The sequence below is a fragment of the Cucurbita pepo genome, chromosome 19, assembly GCF_057944985.1.
Source record: "Cucurbita pepo subsp. pepo isolate OVF chromosome 19, ASM5794498v1, whole genome shotgun sequence".
Classification (NCBI taxonomy): domain Eukaryota; kingdom Viridiplantae; phylum Streptophyta; class Magnoliopsida; order Cucurbitales; family Cucurbitaceae; genus Cucurbita; species Cucurbita pepo.
In genome coordinates, this window is record NC_141816.1 from 11,401,234 (window position 1) to 11,421,789 (window position 20,556).

At 38.1% G+C, this 20,556-nt stretch overlaps 5 protein-coding genes across 11 annotated transcripts; 2 read left to right on the forward strand and 3 right to left on the reverse strand.

Annotated features, from left to right (window-relative positions):
• Positions 1-86: 86 nt before the first annotated feature.
• Positions 87-3,326, reverse strand: LOC111781017 (calcineurin B-like protein 3). Its single transcript, XM_023661412.2, has 9 exons — positions 3,194-3,326; positions 2,462-2,616; positions 2,194-2,276; positions 1,987-2,046; positions 1,354-1,462; positions 1,029-1,081; positions 650-730; positions 429-541; positions 87-329 (listed from the first exon to the last, which is right to left on the reverse strand). The coding sequence occupies exons 2-9, from the start codon at positions 2,583-2,585 to the stop codon at positions 272-274; spliced, it is 681 nt and encodes a 226-aa protein (XP_023517180.2). The 5' UTR covers positions 2,586-2,616; positions 3,194-3,326; the 3' UTR covers positions 87-271.
• Positions 3,327-3,939: 613 nt separating this feature from the next.
• On the reverse strand, positions 3,940-8,899 carry LOC111781035 (BTB/POZ domain-containing protein At5g47800). 3 transcript variants are annotated; one of them, XM_087119943.1, is made up of 6 exons: positions 8,022-8,899; positions 7,438-7,569; positions 6,603-6,714; positions 6,458-6,527; positions 5,973-6,371; positions 3,940-5,364 (listed from the first exon to the last, which is right to left on the reverse strand). In XM_087119943.1, exons 3-6 carry the CDS (start codon positions 6,659-6,661, stop codon positions 4,099-4,101), a joined length of 1,794 nt encoding a protein of 597 aa, XP_086976069.1. In that variant the 5' UTR covers positions 6,662-6,714; positions 7,438-7,569; positions 8,022-8,899; the 3' UTR covers positions 3,940-4,098. The 3 variants fall into 3 exon arrangements, with proteins under 3 accessions (XP_086976069.1, XP_023517202.2, XP_086976068.1); XM_023661434.2 differs by having other exon boundaries at positions 7,438-7,695; XM_087119942.1 differs by lacking the exon at positions 8,022-8,899 and having other exon boundaries at positions 7,438-7,952.
• Positions 8,900-8,976: 77 nt separating this feature from the next.
• Positions 8,977-12,066, forward strand: LOC111781036 (phosphoglycolate phosphatase 2). Its single transcript, XM_023661435.2, has 11 exons — positions 8,977-9,230; positions 9,319-9,386; positions 9,461-9,553; positions 9,631-9,702; positions 10,436-10,507; positions 10,594-10,653; positions 10,738-10,790; positions 10,898-10,995; positions 11,078-11,177; positions 11,676-11,779; positions 11,850-12,066. Exons 1-11 carry the CDS (start codon positions 9,131-9,133, stop codon positions 11,948-11,950), a joined length of 921 nt encoding a protein of 306 aa, XP_023517203.2. The 5' UTR covers positions 8,977-9,130; the 3' UTR covers positions 11,951-12,066.
• A 3,120-nt stretch (positions 12,067-15,186) lies between these two features.
• On the forward strand, positions 15,187-18,746 carry LOC111782130 (serine/threonine-protein kinase D6PKL2). 5 transcript variants are annotated; one of them, XR_015414487.1, is made up of 5 exons: positions 15,189-15,334; positions 15,720-15,822; positions 16,161-16,932; positions 17,030-18,150; positions 18,230-18,746. XR_015414487.1 is itself a non-coding variant. In XM_087120168.1 (3 exons), the coding sequence occupies exons 2-3, from the start codon at positions 16,295-16,297 to the stop codon at positions 17,925-17,927; spliced, it is 1,536 nt and encodes a 511-aa protein (XP_086976294.1). In that variant the 5' UTR covers positions 15,523-15,822; positions 16,161-16,294; the 3' UTR covers positions 17,928-18,746. The 5 variants fall into 5 exon arrangements, 1 of the variants encoding a protein (XP_086976294.1); XR_015414488.1 differs by lacking the exon at positions 15,720-15,822 and having other exon boundaries at positions 15,187-15,334; XR_015414486.1 differs by lacking the exon at positions 15,189-15,334 and having other exon boundaries at positions 15,523-15,822.
• Positions 18,050-19,566, reverse strand: LOC111782131 (U-box domain-containing protein 33). The gene is made up of 4 exons (XM_023662932.2): positions 19,056-19,566; positions 18,696-18,814; positions 18,512-18,621; positions 18,050-18,423 (listed from the first exon to the last, which is right to left on the reverse strand). Exons 1-4 carry the CDS (start codon positions 19,438-19,440, stop codon positions 18,171-18,173), a joined length of 867 nt encoding a protein of 288 aa, XP_023518700.2. The 5' UTR covers positions 19,441-19,566; the 3' UTR covers positions 18,050-18,170.
• Positions 19,567-20,556: the final 990 nt, after the last annotated feature.

A 20,556-nucleotide genomic window follows, 5' to 3' on the forward strand; every position in this document is an offset into this window, starting at 1 on the left:
TAGATACTAAATTAAAATGTTGGGTGATAAATAAATATATATATATAAAGAAAAAAAGCTAATTATTGGGTGAAATGCAGATGAAATAAAGGGTAAAGATAGTCTTTGGACATTGAACCGATGGGTTTAAAAAAGAAGAAACAAATGAAAGTATTAAGAACCAAAAACACAGATTATAGTTCATAAACCTAACCACAATTTGTACTTAGAAAGAAAGAAGAAATTATCGATCAAACTCGAATCGGATAGCCATTGCATTGTGACAGACTTCTCAGGTATCATCAACTTGCGAGTGAAACACAAAACTTGGGAACGTGGTCGTGATATCCCTGCCCACACAAACACAAAGTACATCATCAACTTACTCAGCAATACAATCAATCACTCAGGGAGCGAATGAACAATCACAGAAAATGCAGCTCACTCACTTGAGATATTGGAGAGTCATGTTCTTCAAAAGTGATGGATGCCTTGATACAAGGTTTCGCCACTCTTCCTTGTCGATCTTCCCGTCATGTTTTGTGTCAGCTTCTTCGAATGTCTGCATGATCAAGGAGACATCCAGTTTTAAGTTCAGCAGATGTCCTGGACAACTGAAAGTTAACCAGAAAAGACTAACTAACAGACGTGATCAGATTACGAAGAGAACCTTGTCAATGATACTTTCTATAACATCATCCGATAGATTCATGCCAGATTCAGCAAGCGTAGCCACAACCATCTGCTTTACCTACACAAACATTTTATTGTATAAAAGACTAAAATAGTACTGGTAATATAGATCCTTGATAAAAAGATAGCAGGTGTACAAGAAGAATTAAAAATTGGATTTCGTAAAAACATTCTGTAACATCTTTATCTAATAGATCCTTGATAGTCTTTAAAGATTATTGGTATTATCCGCGTAAATGTTCAGAAAAGATAATCAATTAAAAAGGGCAGCTGCTATAATAATAAGTCTTTAAATGGTCAGCATCCATGCAAGGTAATTGATCAAATAGAAATAGAGAATGTATTGGAGAAGTTACCTCCTGTCTCTCAATGAATCCTTGCTGTTTAAGATCATATAATTGGAATGAAACTGCAAATTATTAAAAACATGAGATCACATGCTAACTAAAAATACAAGACTAGAGTGATAAGGAAAGCTAACACCAAAAAAATAATTCCAACATCTGTAGCGCCAACAATTAGTTTTTTTTTTTTTTTCCCTTTTTCCAATGGGCTGTACAAAATTGAAGGCATTCACCCATGCCCAAAATATTTTGATCACACCATGTATGAAAGACAACAGCTGTGTCATTTTTCTTGGTAGATGGACGTGAAAAAATTAACACAAAAAAGGAAACCTACACTCGATTTTATCATCAATAGGGGCATTTGGATGAAAGACGGAAAGAGCACGTGCAAATTCTTCAAAATCGAGTATTCCATTGTGCTTTGTATCAAACAGGTCAAAAACCTACACAGTTTCATTAGAGAAGTTGTGAGTTGTAAAAACCAGCAATTAACCAGGATATGAATGCAATAATTTTTACCAAAACAGCAGATATTTGAAAGAGATAATAGTGTGCTAAAACACTGCCATACACCACTTCTCATGAAGAACAAACCCAATCCCCATACAAACAAATAGAAAGAATCTGATTAGAATAGAAACTAGAATTGTTTTCTTAACTCTTATATCTAATTGAACCAAATATATGCAGCCACGTTCAGTAAGATGCTAACTACAGTGACACAAATGCATGCATTCAAAAGGAAACTAGTCCAGAGAATGCACTAGTTATCACACTGCATAAGACTTTATTCACAAAATTGTATGATTAGATACCTCAATTTCAATCATTTAAATGCAGAAACTAGACATTGAATATAAGAAAAAAATAAATAAATAAAATATGAAGGGTCGTCTGGGCCAGTCAGGTTATAGTGGATATGTATGTAAATAGAACCAAAGGTTTAGTTGCAAACAATAAGGTTTACCCTATCTGCAAATAAGCTCTCTTTTTTGTTTGTTTTGAACAGTGCCAGTTGAAATTCTTCCTGCAGTATGATACAGAGGGAGAGTCAAAACAAAGGAAAAGCAATTGTGGTTCAAACATGAAAAGATTATCGTCTTACGACATGATTGAAACCACTGTATTAAAGAGGAAAGTGGAACAGAACAATTCCTTCTCCACTGGCTGTTACCTTATTTATCAGCCCATCATCAATCACTGCACTACTGATCTTCTTAAACAGCTCATACAACGCCTCTATTTCACTTACACTGACTGCAATAGAGAAAGCAAACAACTTATGACTGCCAAAATTTACGACCAAATAAAAGAGTGAAGGTCTTATCAACACATTTATCCTTGATGTGACACATTAGTTAGACCTTGAAAGGAATATGAAAGGAATCAAAAATCCACGCCAAGAAATCAAAAGGATGATTGGGCCAATTCTAGAAACATACATACTGTCTCCCTTGCAAGAGCCTCAGGATCTTGAAGGCCCCTAGGTCGCCTAGATGTTTCTGCATCACAACAGTTTGCTACAGCAGCACAGAAATGCTTTATTCCCTCTAGGCATTGAACCATGATCTTTTACAGATGTCAAAACACTCCATACCTGCGCCATGAATTAGTAAAAAGATGTTTGAACAATTATTATGAAACAAGCTCATGCGAAAACGAACATGACAATCAATCACCAGCATCTCTACACTAAACGGAAGCAATATTTCATGAAACTGACATGATTTATCAATGGAAAATCTAAAGATATTATTCAAGATTCAGATTGCTCTAGAATTAATCCTCCAATCCCAAATCAACAAATCAACAAATCAACAAATCAACAACATCGAAGCAATGAATCGAGTTGGATAATAACCAAAATGAAAATAAACGGAACGAATTACAATCTCATTCAATTATTCTCTAAATGAAATGCCAATCACGATAGCAAACAATTCAGATGTAAGGTATAATAATCCGAGATGACAGCCTCTTTCTCAATCATAAAAACAGAAAAACAATCGATCGAGCGATAACATGATACAAAATTAGGGCTTGAAAGCAAATTTTGAGAACTAAACAAAGATTACATTAATAACGCCAGAAAAAAGGAAGGAGAAAGCACCATCAAAAAGGCTGAAAAGGAAGATGAATAGAAAGAAAAAAGAGTGGGGATCTTCTTGTTTTACCTTTAAAGAATCCGGAGAGAGAAACCGTTGCAGGATGAAAGCGAATTTGAGCCAAAATTCTGATACATGGCTACTAATCCTCTTTTTCCTCAAAAAAATAAATAAATAAATAAATAAAAATAAAAGATATTTTCTTTTTAGAAAAATAAAAAAACTGAGGAAGGACGGCGTGCATTAATATGGAGGAAATTCTAATTTATAATTCCCTCAGGTTTTATTCAATTATAGAAAAAATATATTTATTTAAAGAAAATTTTAAATTCTCATAAAATGTCTTTAAAGTAATAATAAAATAAAAATAACGCTTTGCTGTTGTTGTTTTTTTTTTTTTATATAATGTATTTTGTGAAATCATTGGTGGAACATAATGAAGAAAATATTATTTAACATAAATAATATTCCAAAAAATATTATTTTATTTCTTAAATTAAATCAAATAAACCATTTTTTTAATCATGCATGAAAATAATCTAAGTTGTGGTGGTCGGAATCTATTATGGGTTTATGACTATATTCTACATAGAGCCCTTTTATCTCTTCTTTCTTCGTGCTCGAATTATGGAAGAAGGAACCGAGAAGAAAATATTATAGGATAGCTCATGATGTTCATATCAATCTTGTCGGGACTTTCCCTACGTTCCTGGGGATTCTAGTCACAAACTCAGGGCTCCCACCGGCCGACTGTTCTCTTTGGTTATTCTCACACCAATGGTGAAGAGATTCAAATTTTTGGCCTCTCAATCAAGTAAGATAATTTTTTTTATTATTTAAATAAATAAAAATTATATTAACATAATTACTGTTTAATAGATAGAAAATTGGCAATTGATCAATTGACAAAGAGGTCCCAATATCATAGCTATGAAAACATAAATAAACAGGTTCCAAAAGAACAGGGTTTGCCTTCATCTTTTGATCTGTCTTTGTTCACCACCATGATCTGATCTGCTTCCCTTTGATACCATCCTCTTAGAATCTGACTTGAGTTCCTTGATTTTGTTACTCTTCACTGACTTCACATCAAATTCTGATCTGTCATCTTTCCTTTCCCTCTCAACTGGCAGCTTCACATCTGCTGCTTTTTTTGTTCTATGTTCATCCCTCTCACTGCTTTCAGACAAGGCCTTTCTTTCTCTTACTTCTCTATCGATGCCGATGCCGATGCCGTTGTCGAGCTCTGGTTTTAGCTTACCATGATTGTCGTCACTGGTGACTGCCGCCTGTTTTTTGACAGAAATCAGCTGTTTTGCTGTGGGTGTGAAGCTTGTTACCTTTGAGCCTTTCTCTTGATCAAAGAACAGCACCTGCACCACAGTTCTTAAAGGTAGTCGCTCGTTCTTTACAGCATGTGCACGGACTTCTGATGATAACTTTTGGCAGTCAAGAATTTTACAAAGGCGCTTCTTATCTGCCTTGCTTATGTCAGGGTGTTCCTTGAGATACATGTTTATTGCCTTGTAGAGATCGTCGTGGTTGGGGCGAGCAATATCTGGTAGGGCTTCAGCAAGTTGTATCACTTTAGGCACAGGCATATTGATATCCATCACAACCACCCGAAGGTATGAATCGATGAGCTTCCCCACCTTTCTAACGTATGTCAAGAAATGAGTGTTTTCTGCAGCCCCTGAGTATTGCCTCCGCCACAGAGCTCGAAGACATTCCAACACCGCCACAACCGAGTCGACGTCGTAGAAGTGTGCACTGGAGGTTGACTGTGAAGGAAAGAGCAAGTCACTAACTCTTGCTTCCTCAAATTGCAGACTTGATCTTCTAATTATTTCACTTTTTGTCGTCGATGACACAGCTAGATAGTTTGACATGTTAAGGAGCCTGAGCAAGAAGCCAACTGAAACCGACCCCCGATCTGAAGGGATCATACTGACTATTTTTTCAAGAATTTGTCGACTGTTTTCCAGTTCTTTGCTTTGAGTAATCTTGTTCTCTGAGGGCTTGGCCTTACTGGTGTCGGGTAGCCAACGACAGGCATAGACATGCAGGGCTTCTCCAATAAGTTGTGGAGGTAGAATGTATGTGGATCTAACAGCCAAAATTATGCAACGGAACAATTCAATGTCAAGATCTGATAAATCCTCAGTCCACCAATCTTTTGGAACACTTTGATTGTTCTTTTTTGTGTAACCTGGTCTTGTATAAGTGTAGGACCATGATACCTGCAAGGAATCGTCTTAGTTCGGTAGCTAAATTACAAGAACAATGGTTCCTAGAACTAGTTTGTGTTTAGTCTATTCCTATCTCATATAAAAATTTTAATCTCAAGAGTCCAATTCTTGAACTTCTCAATGAATTAACGAACGAGATCACGTGTGAAGGAAGCATTAAGACGAAACTAATGGTTGAATTTGTACTAATTCAATATAACCGCCCAAATCCTCCATTTTTAAAACGCGTCTACTAGGAAGAGGTTTCCACACCCTTAACTTATAAGAAATGCTTCGTTCCCCTCTCCAACCGATGTAGGATCTCACGCAATCCACCCCCTTGGGGGCCCAACGTCTTCGCTGGCACAACGCCCGGTGTCTGGCTCTGATTTGTAACAGCTCAAACCCACCGCTAACAGATATTGCCCTCTTTGAGTTTTCCCTTCCGGCTTCCCCTCAAGGTTTTTAAAACACGTTTACTAAGGAGAGGTTTCCACACCCTTACCTTATAAGGAATGCTTCGTTCCCCTCTCTAACTGATGTGGGATCTCAAACTCAATAATCTCAAATTTTTGGATTAATGCTACTTTAATATTAAGAAAGTAAGAAGGCTGACTAACCTTGGAATGTGGCGTTAGAATTTTCTCAACGATTGAATCAATGCACTTTCTGACAATTCCAAGATTCTCGGACCAGTCAGGTAACTTCACTGTGTTTTGTAGGGTAACGATGGAATCCTTCCAGCCAACAAGAATGCAGGAGTGGAGAAAGGCCTCGAGCTTCAGAACAAGATTTCCCTTCTCCACTGCTTCAGTCATGCGGAGGAACTTAGCAGCACAGAGTGCGAGTACGAGATTATGAGCACTGATATTAATGGTCATTCCATAACAAAACTTTGCACACAGCTCAAAAGCTTCTGCACCTCCTGGAACATCATGAAGCTCAATAGTGGCAATGTTAGAATCACCCATGTCAGGGCAGAGATGCTGCAAGAGACCACACTTCGGGAGAAGCTGAAACTGTTAACAAAACAGCAGTGTTATTCATACTTGTTTCATAACTGTTAACAAAACTGTCAAGAAATAGACCAATGTCAAGGCCCTACCTTGTGGAGAAGGTAACTGACATTGTCGATGCGTATAACAATATTGCCTGGGACATTGGAAATGACCGTCCTGCAGTGTTATTCATACATGTTTAGTCAACCAGGTTTCAGGGTTGGTTTTTGGAAAGTGATTCTGAAATGATACCTGGTAGCAGCTTCTGTGTAGAAGGAGTCAGGCCTGGTTCCCAATTTCATAAACTTCATTTCAAGAATTGCCTTCTCTTTTCATCGGTCTGCAGTATCCAACTGAGGAGCCCCTTTAATATACAAAAAGCTATATTAATTCTCAACTCGTTGGCTGAATGAGGTATAATTAAAAAGAACAGCCTCGAACAGCATGCTATTGCAGCTGTTTGTGCTCTACAGTACAAAACGTATAGAATAATTGAATAGGATGATCTGTATATTGTCTAAACTGTTCTAACCCAACCAGATTCATTGGCATGTACAGAAATGTTAGATAGCATTAAGTAAAAAAGGAAACAAAACATGGGATTTCAAGAAATCCATCAATGAAAAACAGAAACTAAAACGAATTGAAAATGCTATTCCGGAAAAGTTCTCTGAGGTTCTTCTCTCAAAGAGAAACACAGTCATATAAGGAATATGCGCGTTGTAAGTGCATTTTTTTCTTTTCCTTTGTTTCCGGTGTTGATTTGATAGATTCTCGACAAGGTGTTTGATTTATTCTTCTTGTCCATATTCAATTGGAAGCATTCTGAAAACGTCCACGCCAAGCATGGTGAAACTAAAAGAATCCTTCTATGTCGAACAGAGGAAAAATGGAAGGGATCTCAGCTTAATTGAAGATTCATTGAGGATATTTCTTATTAAAGTAAATGGGTTTTGTTTGTTTTCCACAAGTCAAAAACCCATTTACTTTACTTCACAAGTCGACAAAATTATCCCTATAACTGAACTAAATTCATGCGTTTCGGCACAAACCAAATCTGGTAAGAAGAAGAGATGAGAAAATTTACCAGAAAAAGAGGGAAAAGGGAAAACAGCTGCAGAGCACCAAACAAAGCCCCAACTGATCGAATGAAACAACAGAAGAAGCTTCTCTGATTCAGATTCAACCACACAGCGCCATATGTTAAGAAGACGAGAAGCTTCAAATAAAGGCAAATGGTTGTTAAAAATCTACTGGTGAAGCACGCCAAATAAAGGCAAATGGGTCTTGAGTGCATGGGGACAAGCAGAGGGACATGGGGTTTGAATCTCCTGATTAGTCAAACCTAATAATAATCAAAAGCAACGCTATCATAACCGCTTGAAGATATACAGAATAGAAATGTAATGGAAAAGTTGAAGCAGGCAGACTCTTGACAAAATGGTGTTGTAATCTATGATTGAATACCCAAATAAATCATTCATAATCGAGAACGAGTAAATTGATAGGCACGGAAAATTTTCATATAAACATTCAGTAGTTCCAAATGAATATTAAAGAAATGGTTGATCTATGAAAAGTTCACCAAAGATTATAAAGTGCGGATTTCAGAGGTGGGGTTAAAGCTAGGGTTTAATGCTGAATAGCTAAGAGAGGGAAAGGAGGCTTTACTGGTCTGTGTGATTCTCGAGATTCAAAGATTGCCAATGGCAGCCTTCATCATGATTCCCCCCACTAACTCCGCTGATTTTTCTTCCATCGATTGTTGGTTGGTTCTTCTCGATCTGCATGTCGGCCACGTGTCGCCGGCTGTATCACTCTTCTTTTTGTTGGTGGTTTTGGTGGCTAATCGCAGACAACTCTCTCCTTTCTTTCAACTTGTGTCGCCTAATTTCTCCATGCGCGAGCGGGACTGCCGCTCCACTCCCGCTGCCGTGCATTTTCCGGCGGCGGCGTTCACTTCCGATCCGAGCAGTAGCTTCGTGCAGAATGAATCCTTTTCATCGTCTTTCTTACAATTTCATCATTGATTTGATTGCTCAAAATCATGGAAGCTTGCCCAATTCGAATGGTATTCAGGTTGTTCATGACCCACCGTTTCTACTTTTACTTTCGCGGTTTTTCTGGTACATACTTTCGTGATATTTTATTTGTGATAGTTTTTATAATATTGAATTTTAAAAAAAAAAATATCCAATAAAATGAAGAGTTACTTTATAGTTTAAATTTTAATTTATGGCATTCCACTAAACAAATGTTACAAGAGCGCAACAATTTATGGTTCGTTTGGACCTGTTAGGTATGTTATCTGGTTATTTTAGTCTGTTATGGAGAGAGGAGGTCTAATCAGCCTCACGGTTTAGTCTACAAAATTTATTATTCGTTTGGACCTGTAATGTATGTTGTCTGTCTGTTATGGAGAGAGGAGGTCTAATCAGCCTCACGGTTTAGTCTACTACTGAGAGGGAGTCTAGCCATACTTCTACTACTAGTGCCTAGCACTATCCGGTTACTGAATTTAATAATATTTGTAAGAGTCAAATCTCATGGCTAGTAGATATGATCCACTTTCACCGATTCATTGACCGATCATCATGATCAAGATCAAAGTTTCAAACCAAAAAATATTAAATTTCACTTATGCGGGTGACGTAAGCAACGGTTACAATTCTTTTTCCCCAAAATACAGTTAATTACGTTAACAAATCTTTTCAGATTAGGATTAACAATTTCTCTTATTCTTTCGTCCGCTGTCCGGAGCCTATTATCCGGCGGGAAGTATGAGCTCAGTCAAACGAACCTCCGAACCCCAGTTGCTTTCCTCCGGCAATGCTCACGATCTGATCGATTCCGTCGAGGCCTTTCTCTTCGACTGTGACGGTATTCTCCGTTTCCCTTTTCGCCATTTTCGATTTCTGGTCCTTCATCGTTGAATGTTTCCTCGATTTCATGTTTCTTTATGGGTTAGGTGTTATATGGAAGGCCAATAAGCTGATTGATGGCGTCGCTGATACGCTTGAAATGCTTAGGTCTAAGGTACACTTTCATGATCTTATTGTTATCAGAGCCATGAATTCTTGTTTCCGATTACAACCGTCGTCCATTTGTAGGGGAAGAAATTGGTTTTTGTCACCAATAATTCGTCGAAATCAAGGAGGCAATATGTAAAGAAGTTCCAATCTCTTGGAATCTCTGTTTCAGAGGTCAGTTTCGTCTATTAGAACTTCAGAGGAAACGACTTTTCTTAGCTAAACTGTTGTCGCCATGGCTTCTTTTGTAGGATGAAATACTTTCTTCCTCTTTTGCAGCTGCCATGTTCTTGAAAGTCAATAATTTCTCTCCTGAAAAGAAGGTTTGTCTTGTATTATTTATCCAAAAAGAATGATGTCTTAAAGCTGTTGGTGGGTGGAAAACTTTTTGTTTCAAACTTATCAAACTCTGTATTCCTTATTTGTTGATTTGATTGCAATAGCTAAAATTGTGTTCGAGAGAAGTCTTATTGATCATGTTTAATGAATTCATTTCACCAATGCGTGATTTCAATCCTTCGAGATTTCTTATTCCCTCTCGAGTTTTGAGGGGCAGTTGGTAAAATCTAATATGGATTGTACATAGAGGGTAGTTGTATCAATCCAAGCTCACCACTAGTAGATATTGTCTGCTTTGGCCCGTTACGTATCGTCGTTAATCTCACGGTTTTAAAATGCGTCTACTAGAAAGAGGTTTCTACACCCTATTAAGAAATGATCGATATGGGACCTAACCATAGTTGAAGTCGGCGGATTTCTTATGGTTCCCTCACCTGGGATTCATGAGGAAGAGGATCAAGTTGGCCCTTCCAAATAGTTTACCATCTCCCTTCAACCCTTTGAGTATGCGACAAAAGGAAGCCTGAGTGTCGTAGGAGTAGCTGCTGTCACGTTTTATGTGTCTCGTTCGTGGTCAATTAGTTTTAAGACATATTTGGGAGTGATTTTAGTAGGACTAAAATCACCTTTGTCATGCTCAGATCACATTTAATCTGTACTCTGAAAAACACTTTTAAACCGCTACATACCCTCAGATCTCTTTGTTTTTCTGTGCAGGTTTATGTGATGGGCGAAGAAGGTATCGTAGAAGAGCTTCAGCTAGCAGGATTCACAGGTCTTGGTGGTCCAGTAAGTAGATAACGTTATGTGGGTCTTTCTGAGTAATGCTCAATGGGCGCTGTAGCTTACCTCATATGTGGTCTATGTTTGTGCAGGAAGATGCCAAAAAGACTGCAGATGTTTATCTAGACTGCCCAATTGAGCAGGACAAGAGTGTAACATGACATATTGGCCATACTTTAACGAGCTCTTGCTTCTACTTTCTACACATGATTTTATCTGCCATTGTGATTGAACAGGTTGGAGCAGTTGTGGTTGGATTAGATCGGTGTATTAATTATTACAAGCTTCAGTAAGAAACTTCTTATCTTCTTCTTGTTGGCTTCAATATGCACTCAATTATTAATTACTGCAGTTTCTTCCTTTTTGCTATCAGTTTCACATAAATGGCATCATCAGGTACGCTACGCTTTGCATTCGAGAGAACCCGGGATGCCTGTTTATTGCTACTAATCGTGATGCAGTGGGGCATTTTACTGAATCACAAGCAACCCCTGGTTCATTTCTGTCAAGAACTTGATTGAAGAAGTGCTATTTCACATTGGTTGGCTCATGTACTTTATTAATTTCTTGCTTTAGGTGCTGGTTGCATGGTCGCTGCAGTTTGTGGATCATGCGAAAGGGAGCCCATTGTGGTTGGTAAACCATCAATATTCATGATGGACTGTTTATTGAAAAAGTAAGGAAATATAAACTGTGTGTTGTCATAGTGGTGAGGTCTCACGTCGGCTACAAGTGGAAACGTTCTCCCTATTAGAAAGTTTAAAAATTGTGAGGCTGAGACGATATGTAATGGGCCAAAACGGACAATATCTACTAGCAGTGGACTTGAGCTGTTACAAATAGTATCAGAGTAGACACCAGACGGTATGCCAGCGAGGACGCTGGCCCCAAGGGGGTGGATTGTGAGATCCCACATCGGTTGAAGAGGCGAATGAAACATTCCTTATAAAAGTGTAAAAAACTCTCCCTATTAGACGCGTTTTAAAACCTTTAAAGGAAGCCCTTGAAGGAAAAGTTCAAAGAGGACAAATCAATATCCTAAATCTCATATAGTGTAACCGGTTTGTGATAACGATAGTCCACGACTCGATTGTCCGATCGATTCGATTTTAAGCTAAATAACTTAGGAAATATGATTATATGTGATCGATCCATGGACTGTTTTGGTTTTCAGATTTGAGTTTGGTTGCTCTAAAATGTGCATGGTGGGTGATAGATTGGACACAGACATTCTATTTGGCAAGAGCACGGGCTGCAAAACGCTTCTTGTTTTTTCAGGTTTGGAATCTGAATTTCTGTCCCATTCTTTGTCAATGAAGCTAATTGATGAGTATCACAACTATGGCAGGGGTGACTACTCAATCCAGTCTTCAAGACCCTTCCAATGATATTCAACCAGATTACTACACAGCCAAGGTGTCTGACTTGTTGGGATTATTGGGGCCATGACCATATTTTTGCTGGTTGAGTGAATAGTTTTTGGTCTATTAATATTTTTTTAATTGTATTCAACATTCTTTCACTAAATCCTAGATATGAAAATTCTATATTTCTTTCTTTGTTAATACCAAAATCATCCACGATGAACTTGATTTTAACGAAAACTGTGCTGATACTGATACGTAACGAGTCAAAACGGACAATATCTGCTAGTGGTTGTTTTGGGCTGTTAGAGTTGATATCGGATACCTACGTACCGGACAGTGTGACAGCAAGGACTTTGGCCCCCAATAAGAAAAATTGTCCCATTCTTCTTTCGGTGTCTTGTTCGACACAAGGATTCTATTGACATAGCTAAATTAAAGAGCATGATTTTGCTTTGGACTTTCAAAAAGTCTTGTAGCAATGGAGATGTGTTTATCATTCCCTAAATTAGCGAACGTGGGATTACCCCCACAATCCTCAACACTCCTTCTACGTCAAACTTTTTAACCGTTCAAGGCGAAGAAGGAATCATAGAAAGCTCAGCTAGCGTGATCCATGGTTCTTGGTGATCCAGTAAGTTGAGAACTGTCGAGACTAACAGCATATATCTTCCTCTGGTAACTTCAAGGTATGATACAACTATACACGTTTTTAATGATTTTCTTCATGTGTTCATCATTCTTACTAAATTTTGCATATAAATAATCTTGGGTCTGCATTGGTTTTAGTGAGTAATCTCTTTACACCTCACATTTTTAACCCTTCAAGGCAACGAAGGAATCCTTAAAGAGCTGCAGCTAGCTGGATTTCATGGGTTTGGCGATCCAGTACTCTCCTCAAATACAATTTCAAGGTACGATACAATTATACAATCTTCATTCTTGCCAACTTTGGATGAAAACAATTCTGGGTCTCCATTGGTTTTGATGAGTAATCTTCATAGACTTTCGTTACATCTTTCCTCGTACTAAACAAATGTCGAGCTGCTTTTTCAAAACCCAATTTTGAACACAAATCGAGAAAAGCAATACAAACATACAAAACTTGGTCAAATCCCCTTTTAATGAAGTGAGTTTGGAGCTGATTGGCCTCCGCTTGTGCATTCCCAGAATAGGTTGATGGTGCAAAAGAAGTAGATGAAAGGCTTCAGGGTGGGCTTTGAGTGGAGCCCGTGAACGTAAGGGCTCAAGCAACCCAAACATGTGTATGTAATTTTATAGCCTTTTCCTTAACCTATGAAATACATTTAAAAGCTTTAAGCTCTTTTGATTCATATGGCTGTCCCACTACCTTTAGCCTCCATTTCTTATTACTTCCTTTCCAACAAAAGATGCCCACTTCATTTTGTAATGCAAAAGCTTTCTAAAGTTTGATCCAATTGGATAGAAGCATATATTTAAAGGTGAAACTGAAATTCTATCCTTTATTTATTTGAACATGAACATGATGAGTGCATTTATTTGCACAAATTAATAACAATAGTTATAATTATGATTGGTCAGAATTCAGAAGTGAAAAGTGTATTAGTAGAATATCATTCTGATGAAACCATAATAGTTAATATTAAACTAAACAATACAAACAAAAGAAATATTAGTCACAGCCCGCCATTGCCCCCTCTTTCAAATTTTATCAACCCTTCGGATAGTGTAGCCTTTGAGCATATCCAAAGAGGTGAAAGCATTATTCCATTGCCATTTTTTAAAACATAGATTCAATTTCTTTATTAACCAGGGTAAGCACGTGGGACAGGCTGAACAGCTCGCACCTCTAAGCATGGAGCTGTGTGATTCTTATAACTTTGTTTAATTATATGTGAGTTTGAATTCCAATTGCTAAAAACAATGTTCATTTTGTAATAAATTGGCACAGATACGAAGAAAGGAGTGCATAAGCAGTCGGATGCCAAAGCTTTCAATTTGATTGGTTCAAAGCCACTGGGACTCATTATGTAGAGTTCAGAAGACACTTCCAGTAGGTATTAAAAATATAAGTTACAAGATAAGAATTATTGAATTAAGATTAGTGTGATGTCCCACGTTCCTTGGATCTGGGTTGTTACAAATGGTATTAGAGCTAGGTTCCAGACGATGTGCCAGCCTTCTCGCTGTTCCTCGAAAGGGGTAGACACGAGGCGGTGTGCTAGTAAGGATGCTAGGCCCCAAGGGGGTGGATTTGGGGGCGGTCCCACATCGATTGAAGGAAAGAAAGAGTGTCAGCGAGGACGCTGGGCCTCGAAGGGGGTGGATTGTGATGTCCCACATTGGTTGGAGAGGAGAACAAACCACCGTTTATAAGTGTGTGGAAACCTTCTCCTAGTAGACGCGTTTTAAAGCCTTGAGGAGAAGCTCGAAAGGAAAAGCTCAAAGAGAACAATATCTGCCTTGAGGGGAAGCTCCAAAGGAAAAGTCCAAAGAGAACCATATCTACCTTGAGGGGAAGCTCTAAAGAGAAAGCTCGAAAGGAAAAGCCCAAAGAGAACCATATCTGCCTTGAGGGGAAGCTCTAAAGAGAAAGCTCGAAAGGAAAAGCCCAAAGAGAACCATATCTGCCTTGAGGGGAAGCTCTAAAGAGAAAGCTCGAAAGGAAAAGCCCAAAGAGAACCATATCTGCCTTGAGGGGAAGCTCTAAAGAGAAAGCTCGAAAGGAAAAGCCCAAAGAGAACCATATCTGCCTTGAGGGGAAGCTCTAAAGAGAAAGGTCAAATAGAACAATATCTGCTAGCGGTGGATCTGGGTCGTTACAATTAACCTTTATTTTTCTTCAATTTAGCTCAATTGAAAACTATGCTCATGAAAGAAAACTGCCAAGAGAGAAGTTGTTCCATTGCCAAAGTACGGAAGCTTTAGTTAAGATGAAGATTAGAACTTGGTCAGGTGAAGTCAAACCCCACTAATAAGTTTTCCTTTTTGCGTCCAATGTGATTTTCAGTGGGACTGAAATGTGACTTGAATCGGTAACGCTGTCCACGACCAAGAAGAAACAAACGGAAGTGGGCATCAAAAGTTGATATGTTGTCCCTTTTTAGCTGTGTTACATGATTAGATTGAAAGTATATAAACCATTTTAATGCTTTCCCACTTTACATTAATAAATATATTTCTGCCTAAAATTCGAGTGAGAATTCATCAAAACCAGTCCAATAATGTTGACAGGGACATGCATAATTATATTACCTTAAATAAAGAGGGAAGCATGTTTTTTGAATTAATTAATGTTGTTAGACTAATTATGATTGTACAATTCCGATTATGCAATTTGCCCGACTTGGTTTTGGAGGAATTTTGGACTAATGCTCTCATTTTCTGAGTCAAATCAGAGTTTTCCAACGCAGCCCGACTTGGTTTTGGAGGCAAACAACTACTCTTTGTTGAAATCATGATGAATATATTCGAGAAATCAACAAAAGTAAGTTTCCCAAATCTATATTTTATGGAGAAATATACTTCATCTCCTACCTGAAGTGATTCCTTTGATTTAATTCCAGCTGAAAAATACCCTTTTTTCAAGTGGGTTTGTTTAAATATATCAACCAGACGATAAAAATTATGTGAGTTTTTTAATGGTGGAAAAATGGTTACATGGGGAGTGAAAGGAAAGAGAAAGTACTCTGTTAGTGAACTTGAAAATGAAGGATTTTGTATTGGATAAAGGCGTGATAGACAGTGCGGGACCTCGGAAGAATTGTTTGACCGCTCACCCTCTCTCCACCTCTCCTTATAATCCACTAGAACCACAGCTAAATCCATTTTTATTACTCTCTCACTCACTCACTCACTCTCGTATCGCCCAGGACTGAGCTATTCGGAGACATCTTTCTTCAGCACTCCTTTTACGCTGCCGAGAAAAGCAAAGGCGCTCAATTCCAGTCCCCTGTTATTATTATTTGTTTTTTGGTATACTTTTCGGCTTCTCTTCCCTTTTGGTTCCTTTTTGCATTGCCTTATCTTCTGGTTCTGTTTCTCGCATCTGGGTCGCGACCTTGCTTTGGATCTGTGATGGGATTTCTCTGAAAACTGTGGTTCTGTGAGAAAGATCTGCCTTTTTGCCTCTTTTATGTTCATATTAGTCGTCCATCATGTTTTTAGAGTTCGTTTTGTAGTTTTGTTTCAGTTTATACTAGTTGAAATTGTACCTAGGAACTTGCTGCATTGCAATTGTCTATTTCGTGGTCATTTCATCTATTTCGTAACGCATCCGCTTCATTTAATTCATTTTTCATGATTTTTCATAGATCAATCGTTGCTTTTGGTGGGCTCGAAGGAGATTTCGGATGGGCTGGTGATGGAAGATAGATTGGTCCGAAGAACAGCTGCTGAGGAATGGACCCTTTCACTTTGATTGGTTCTAAGATTGTTTCGTAGCCTTATGGCCTCAATTGCTGGTCCCAAAGCTTCCTCAAATCCGCCACAAAAAACAGCCAATGGTGCAATGGCTAATGGGAAACAAACATCAACTGAAGTAGATTCCCCTCACAATGAAGCTAGAAGCTCAGTAGATCAAGAGAAGAAAACATCAGAATATGGAAGTGTAAAGAGCAGTATATGTAGAGGGAGCACGAGCAGTGATATAAGTGAGGAGAGCTCTTGCAGTAGTTTTAGTAGTAGTATCAGTAAACCTCATAAAGCAAATGATTTGAAATGGGAGGCCATTCAAGTTGTTCGTGCCAAAGATGGGGCGATGGGATTAAGCCATTTTAGACTTTTGAAGAAGTTGGGTTGTGGGGATATTGGGAGTGTCTATCTCTCTGAGTTAAGAGGAACAAAATGTCATTTTGCAATGAAGGTTATGGATAAAAATACTTTAGCCAGTCGTAAAAAATCACTTCGGGCTCAAACCGAAAGAGAAATACTTCAATCCCTTGATCACCCTTTCCTTCCAACATTATACACTCACTTTGAGACAGAGAAATTCTCATGCTTGGTGATGGAGTTCTGCCCTGGAGGAGACTTGCACACTCTAAGACAGAGGCAACCAGGGAAGCATTTTCCTGAGCATGCAGTGAAGTATGTTGAACTAACATGTGCTGTCTCTGATTTAGCCATATTTGCATATATATGTTGACAATGATACTGATTTTTTTGTGTATGTTTGATAATGCAGATTCTATGTAGCAGAGGTTCTTCTTGCACTGGAGTATCTGCACATGCTTGGGATTGTGTACCGTGATCTTAAGCCAGAGAATATTCTCGTGAGGGAAGATGGACACATAATGCTTTCAGATTTTGATCTATCTCTCCGTTGTGCTGTTAGTCCAACTCTTGTTAAAAACCTCTCTGCAGAGTCTGAGGCTTTAAGAAAGAACACAGGCTACTGCGTGCAGCCTGCTTGCATTGAGCCATCCTGCATCCAACCATCTTGTGTGGTTCCTACGACCTGCTTCGCACCTCGCCTCTTTTCGAGTAAGTCGAAGAAGGATCGGAAACCGAAAATTGAAATGGGGAATCAGGTCAGTCCATTGCCAGAGCTCATTGCAGAGCCAACTGATGCTCGATCCATGTCTTTCGTTGGTACTCATGAGTACTTGGCACCTGAGATCATCAAGGGGGAAGGCCATGGAAGTGCTGTGGATTGGTGGACTTTTGGTATTTTTCTATATGAGCTACTATTTGGTAAAACTCCTTTTAAGGGGTCTGGAAATCGAGCTACGTTGTTCAACATTGTCGGTCAGCCACTTCGGTTTCCTGATGCACCAGTTGTGAGTTTTGCTGCAAAGGATCTCATAAGAGGATTGCTAGTAAAGAAACCAGAACAAAGATTGGGTAATGAACGTGGAGCAACTGAGATCAAGCAGCATCCTTTTTTTGAAGGTGTGAACTGGGCATTAATACGTTGTGCTACTCCTCCTGAAATCCCAAAGCCGGTTGAGATTGAGAGAATACCACACGCACACGCACACGCACACACAGTGGCATCGACCAGTTTAAAGGCCGTTGCTATTGCAGCTGCTGCAGCAGATAAAAAAGCATCCGATAACTATCTCGAGTTCGATTTCTTTTAGGGAGAAACATTCAGTGTATGGCAGAATGAGGAGGAATGAGGAGGAATCATATTGATAGATCATGAAGAACTGTAAGTCTGTTCTTGTCTGTTGACAGTTTCAAATTAATGTTGCTCATCAAGTAATGAATGGATTATTTTGACTCTTCCCATAAAAGTTCATTTACACAAAAATCAAAACACAAACTTTGATCCTTTAGGGACAAGACAAGAAAGCTGCTAAGGTAATCGATGTTCATGTTCCTCATACAAACTTAGTTTTAAAACACATGCAAGAAACTGAACTGTTTCGTTGTTCTTCAGCTACAGTAATGGTGGAATTAGGATCATTATCCTTGGAGCTATCATCTTGGTAGCGAGGCGAAGAGATAGGAGAGGGCAATCCACCCAGTTGGCTTGTTTCTTTCCCTTCACAAACAACCTTAACCTCACAAAATTCAGGAGCTTTCTGAAGTATCTCGTTAGCTATTCCACTTCCCCCTCGAGATCTCAACTTCCTGATGGTTTTAAAGTGGATAATATAATATCATACTAGTGTGGAGGTTTGTGATTCCTAACTTAATGGATGAGTTTTTGCAAATGTACCTGGATTTGTTGGCTCCAAGTACTAGCTTCCTTATGTTGAGAATTGGTATAACATCCAAAATGGCCCTTGCTACCATGTCACTCTCAATCAGCACAGTGTCTGACTTAACCTGTTCCATTAAGAAGTGTAAGGCACATATTCATTAGATTAGCAAAAAAGGGGGCATTCTTTTCTGTTGTGTACCTTAGCCAATGAACAAGAATCAATGAAATTCTGAAGAAAATCCTTCCTTTTGCTTTCTTCTTGAGCTACATGGATAGCCACTTGTTGTTTACTCACCTGATTAACTGGAATCTTTCCCACTGTCATCACAGAAACAACACACCACACAGATGAAAGGATGAAAGGAGACAACGTTAGAAATCACGACTCTCCACAATGATACGATAAGCTCTGGCTTTGCTTTGGACTTCCCAAAAATAGTATTCCTCACTTATAAATCCATGATCATCCCCTAAATTAGTTCGTGGACTTACTCCCAACAATCTTGGACCATCCTCAACAGAGAAAGCTATAAAAAAAACATGAGAGTTGAGAAATTACATGGGCTGGGAATGTAACGTGTCTCAGGGAAAACATGTAAGAGATAGACAACAGTGGTAGAGCTTGTAATGGCGTTCTTGAGAGCCCAATGAAGCGCTTCATTACTAGAATCGCTTTTCCCCACTCCAACATAAACACAATCCTCCCATTTCAGAGCATCCGACGAGAACGAACACCCACGGCTGTAATCTTCCCTAATGCTCTCCAACCCTGCCCCCGCCGCCGCCGCCGATACCGTTTGCCTTTTGATTTCAAACGTCTGAGCTGAATCCTCTTCCTCTATCTCGCTTGTGCTGCTGCTGTACCTGTAAGTGCTGAACTCACTTCCGAACCCATCATCGCCGTGAAAATTACCGGCCTCCGCCGGAGATGGCAACGCCGACATGGCAGATGAAAACTAGGTATTGTGGTTTGATTGATTTGGGGAAGAAGAAAGCAGTTTCCGCTGTTTGTTGCAATTTTCCAACTGCTTCGAGCAATGTTTAAATATAAATGAGGAGTTCGGTTAATTTCTTTGCTTTGACTTTTTCGGTACGGTCCCCTCCACCTATATTATATTATTCAACTTAATATCTTCATCCTATATAATCATTAAACTAAAATAATTAAAATATTCGAATTAATTTTTTTTAGAGCAAAGAATCTCGAGAATTTCAATTCACGAGTTCGAGACAGATCCAAGTTAAATATTTTAAATATAATTTAATTGATTAAAACATGGCACAGATAATTACCAATATAATCAACCAAAATAATATTTTTAATGGCAGACTCTAAACTATAACTAATACGTCAAAAATGTCAAAAAATTGCTAAAAATTATATTTTAATACGACAAAAATTAAATTTAGTCCCGTGAATGAAGATTAACACAGATAAAAAATTATTACGAATAAATTAAAGAGTTATTTCAATTTAATATTTAAATGATTTTATCTGTAGCTATTTGAATTAAATTTTTTTAATTTAAAATTTTAGAGACTAATTTATTTCTTGGAAAAGGACATTTTAATTAAACAAAATATATGGTAATGTTTTTTTTTTTTTTTTTTTTATAAATAATTTAGAAAATAGTTTTTTTTTATATATATTATTTATAAGGTGGCGTACCAAAATTTATAAGCTAAAAGGAAATATATGGGATACATAGGTGTAGGTGGGTGTCAAAGTTGACATGGTGCCAAAATACCATTGGAATATCCGAATAATTGCCGTTTTTAATATTTCGATATTTTTTAAGTCAATGTAATGATTTAATGTTTAATATATATATATATATCCTTTATTATTCTTTAATTTAAGTTCTTTTTTGTATTAATATTTTTAAATTGTAATTTTTTAAATAATAGGGTCCAAATTAAAATGTAGAACAATATACGCTTGGCCCCAAAAAGATATTTGTAAAAGCCCATGCTGAAACTACCGGCCCATTAAGTGGGCCTTTCGTGAAGCCCAACTGGAAAGGAATCGTTTGACCCGGCCCAATATATTAAAGAATTAA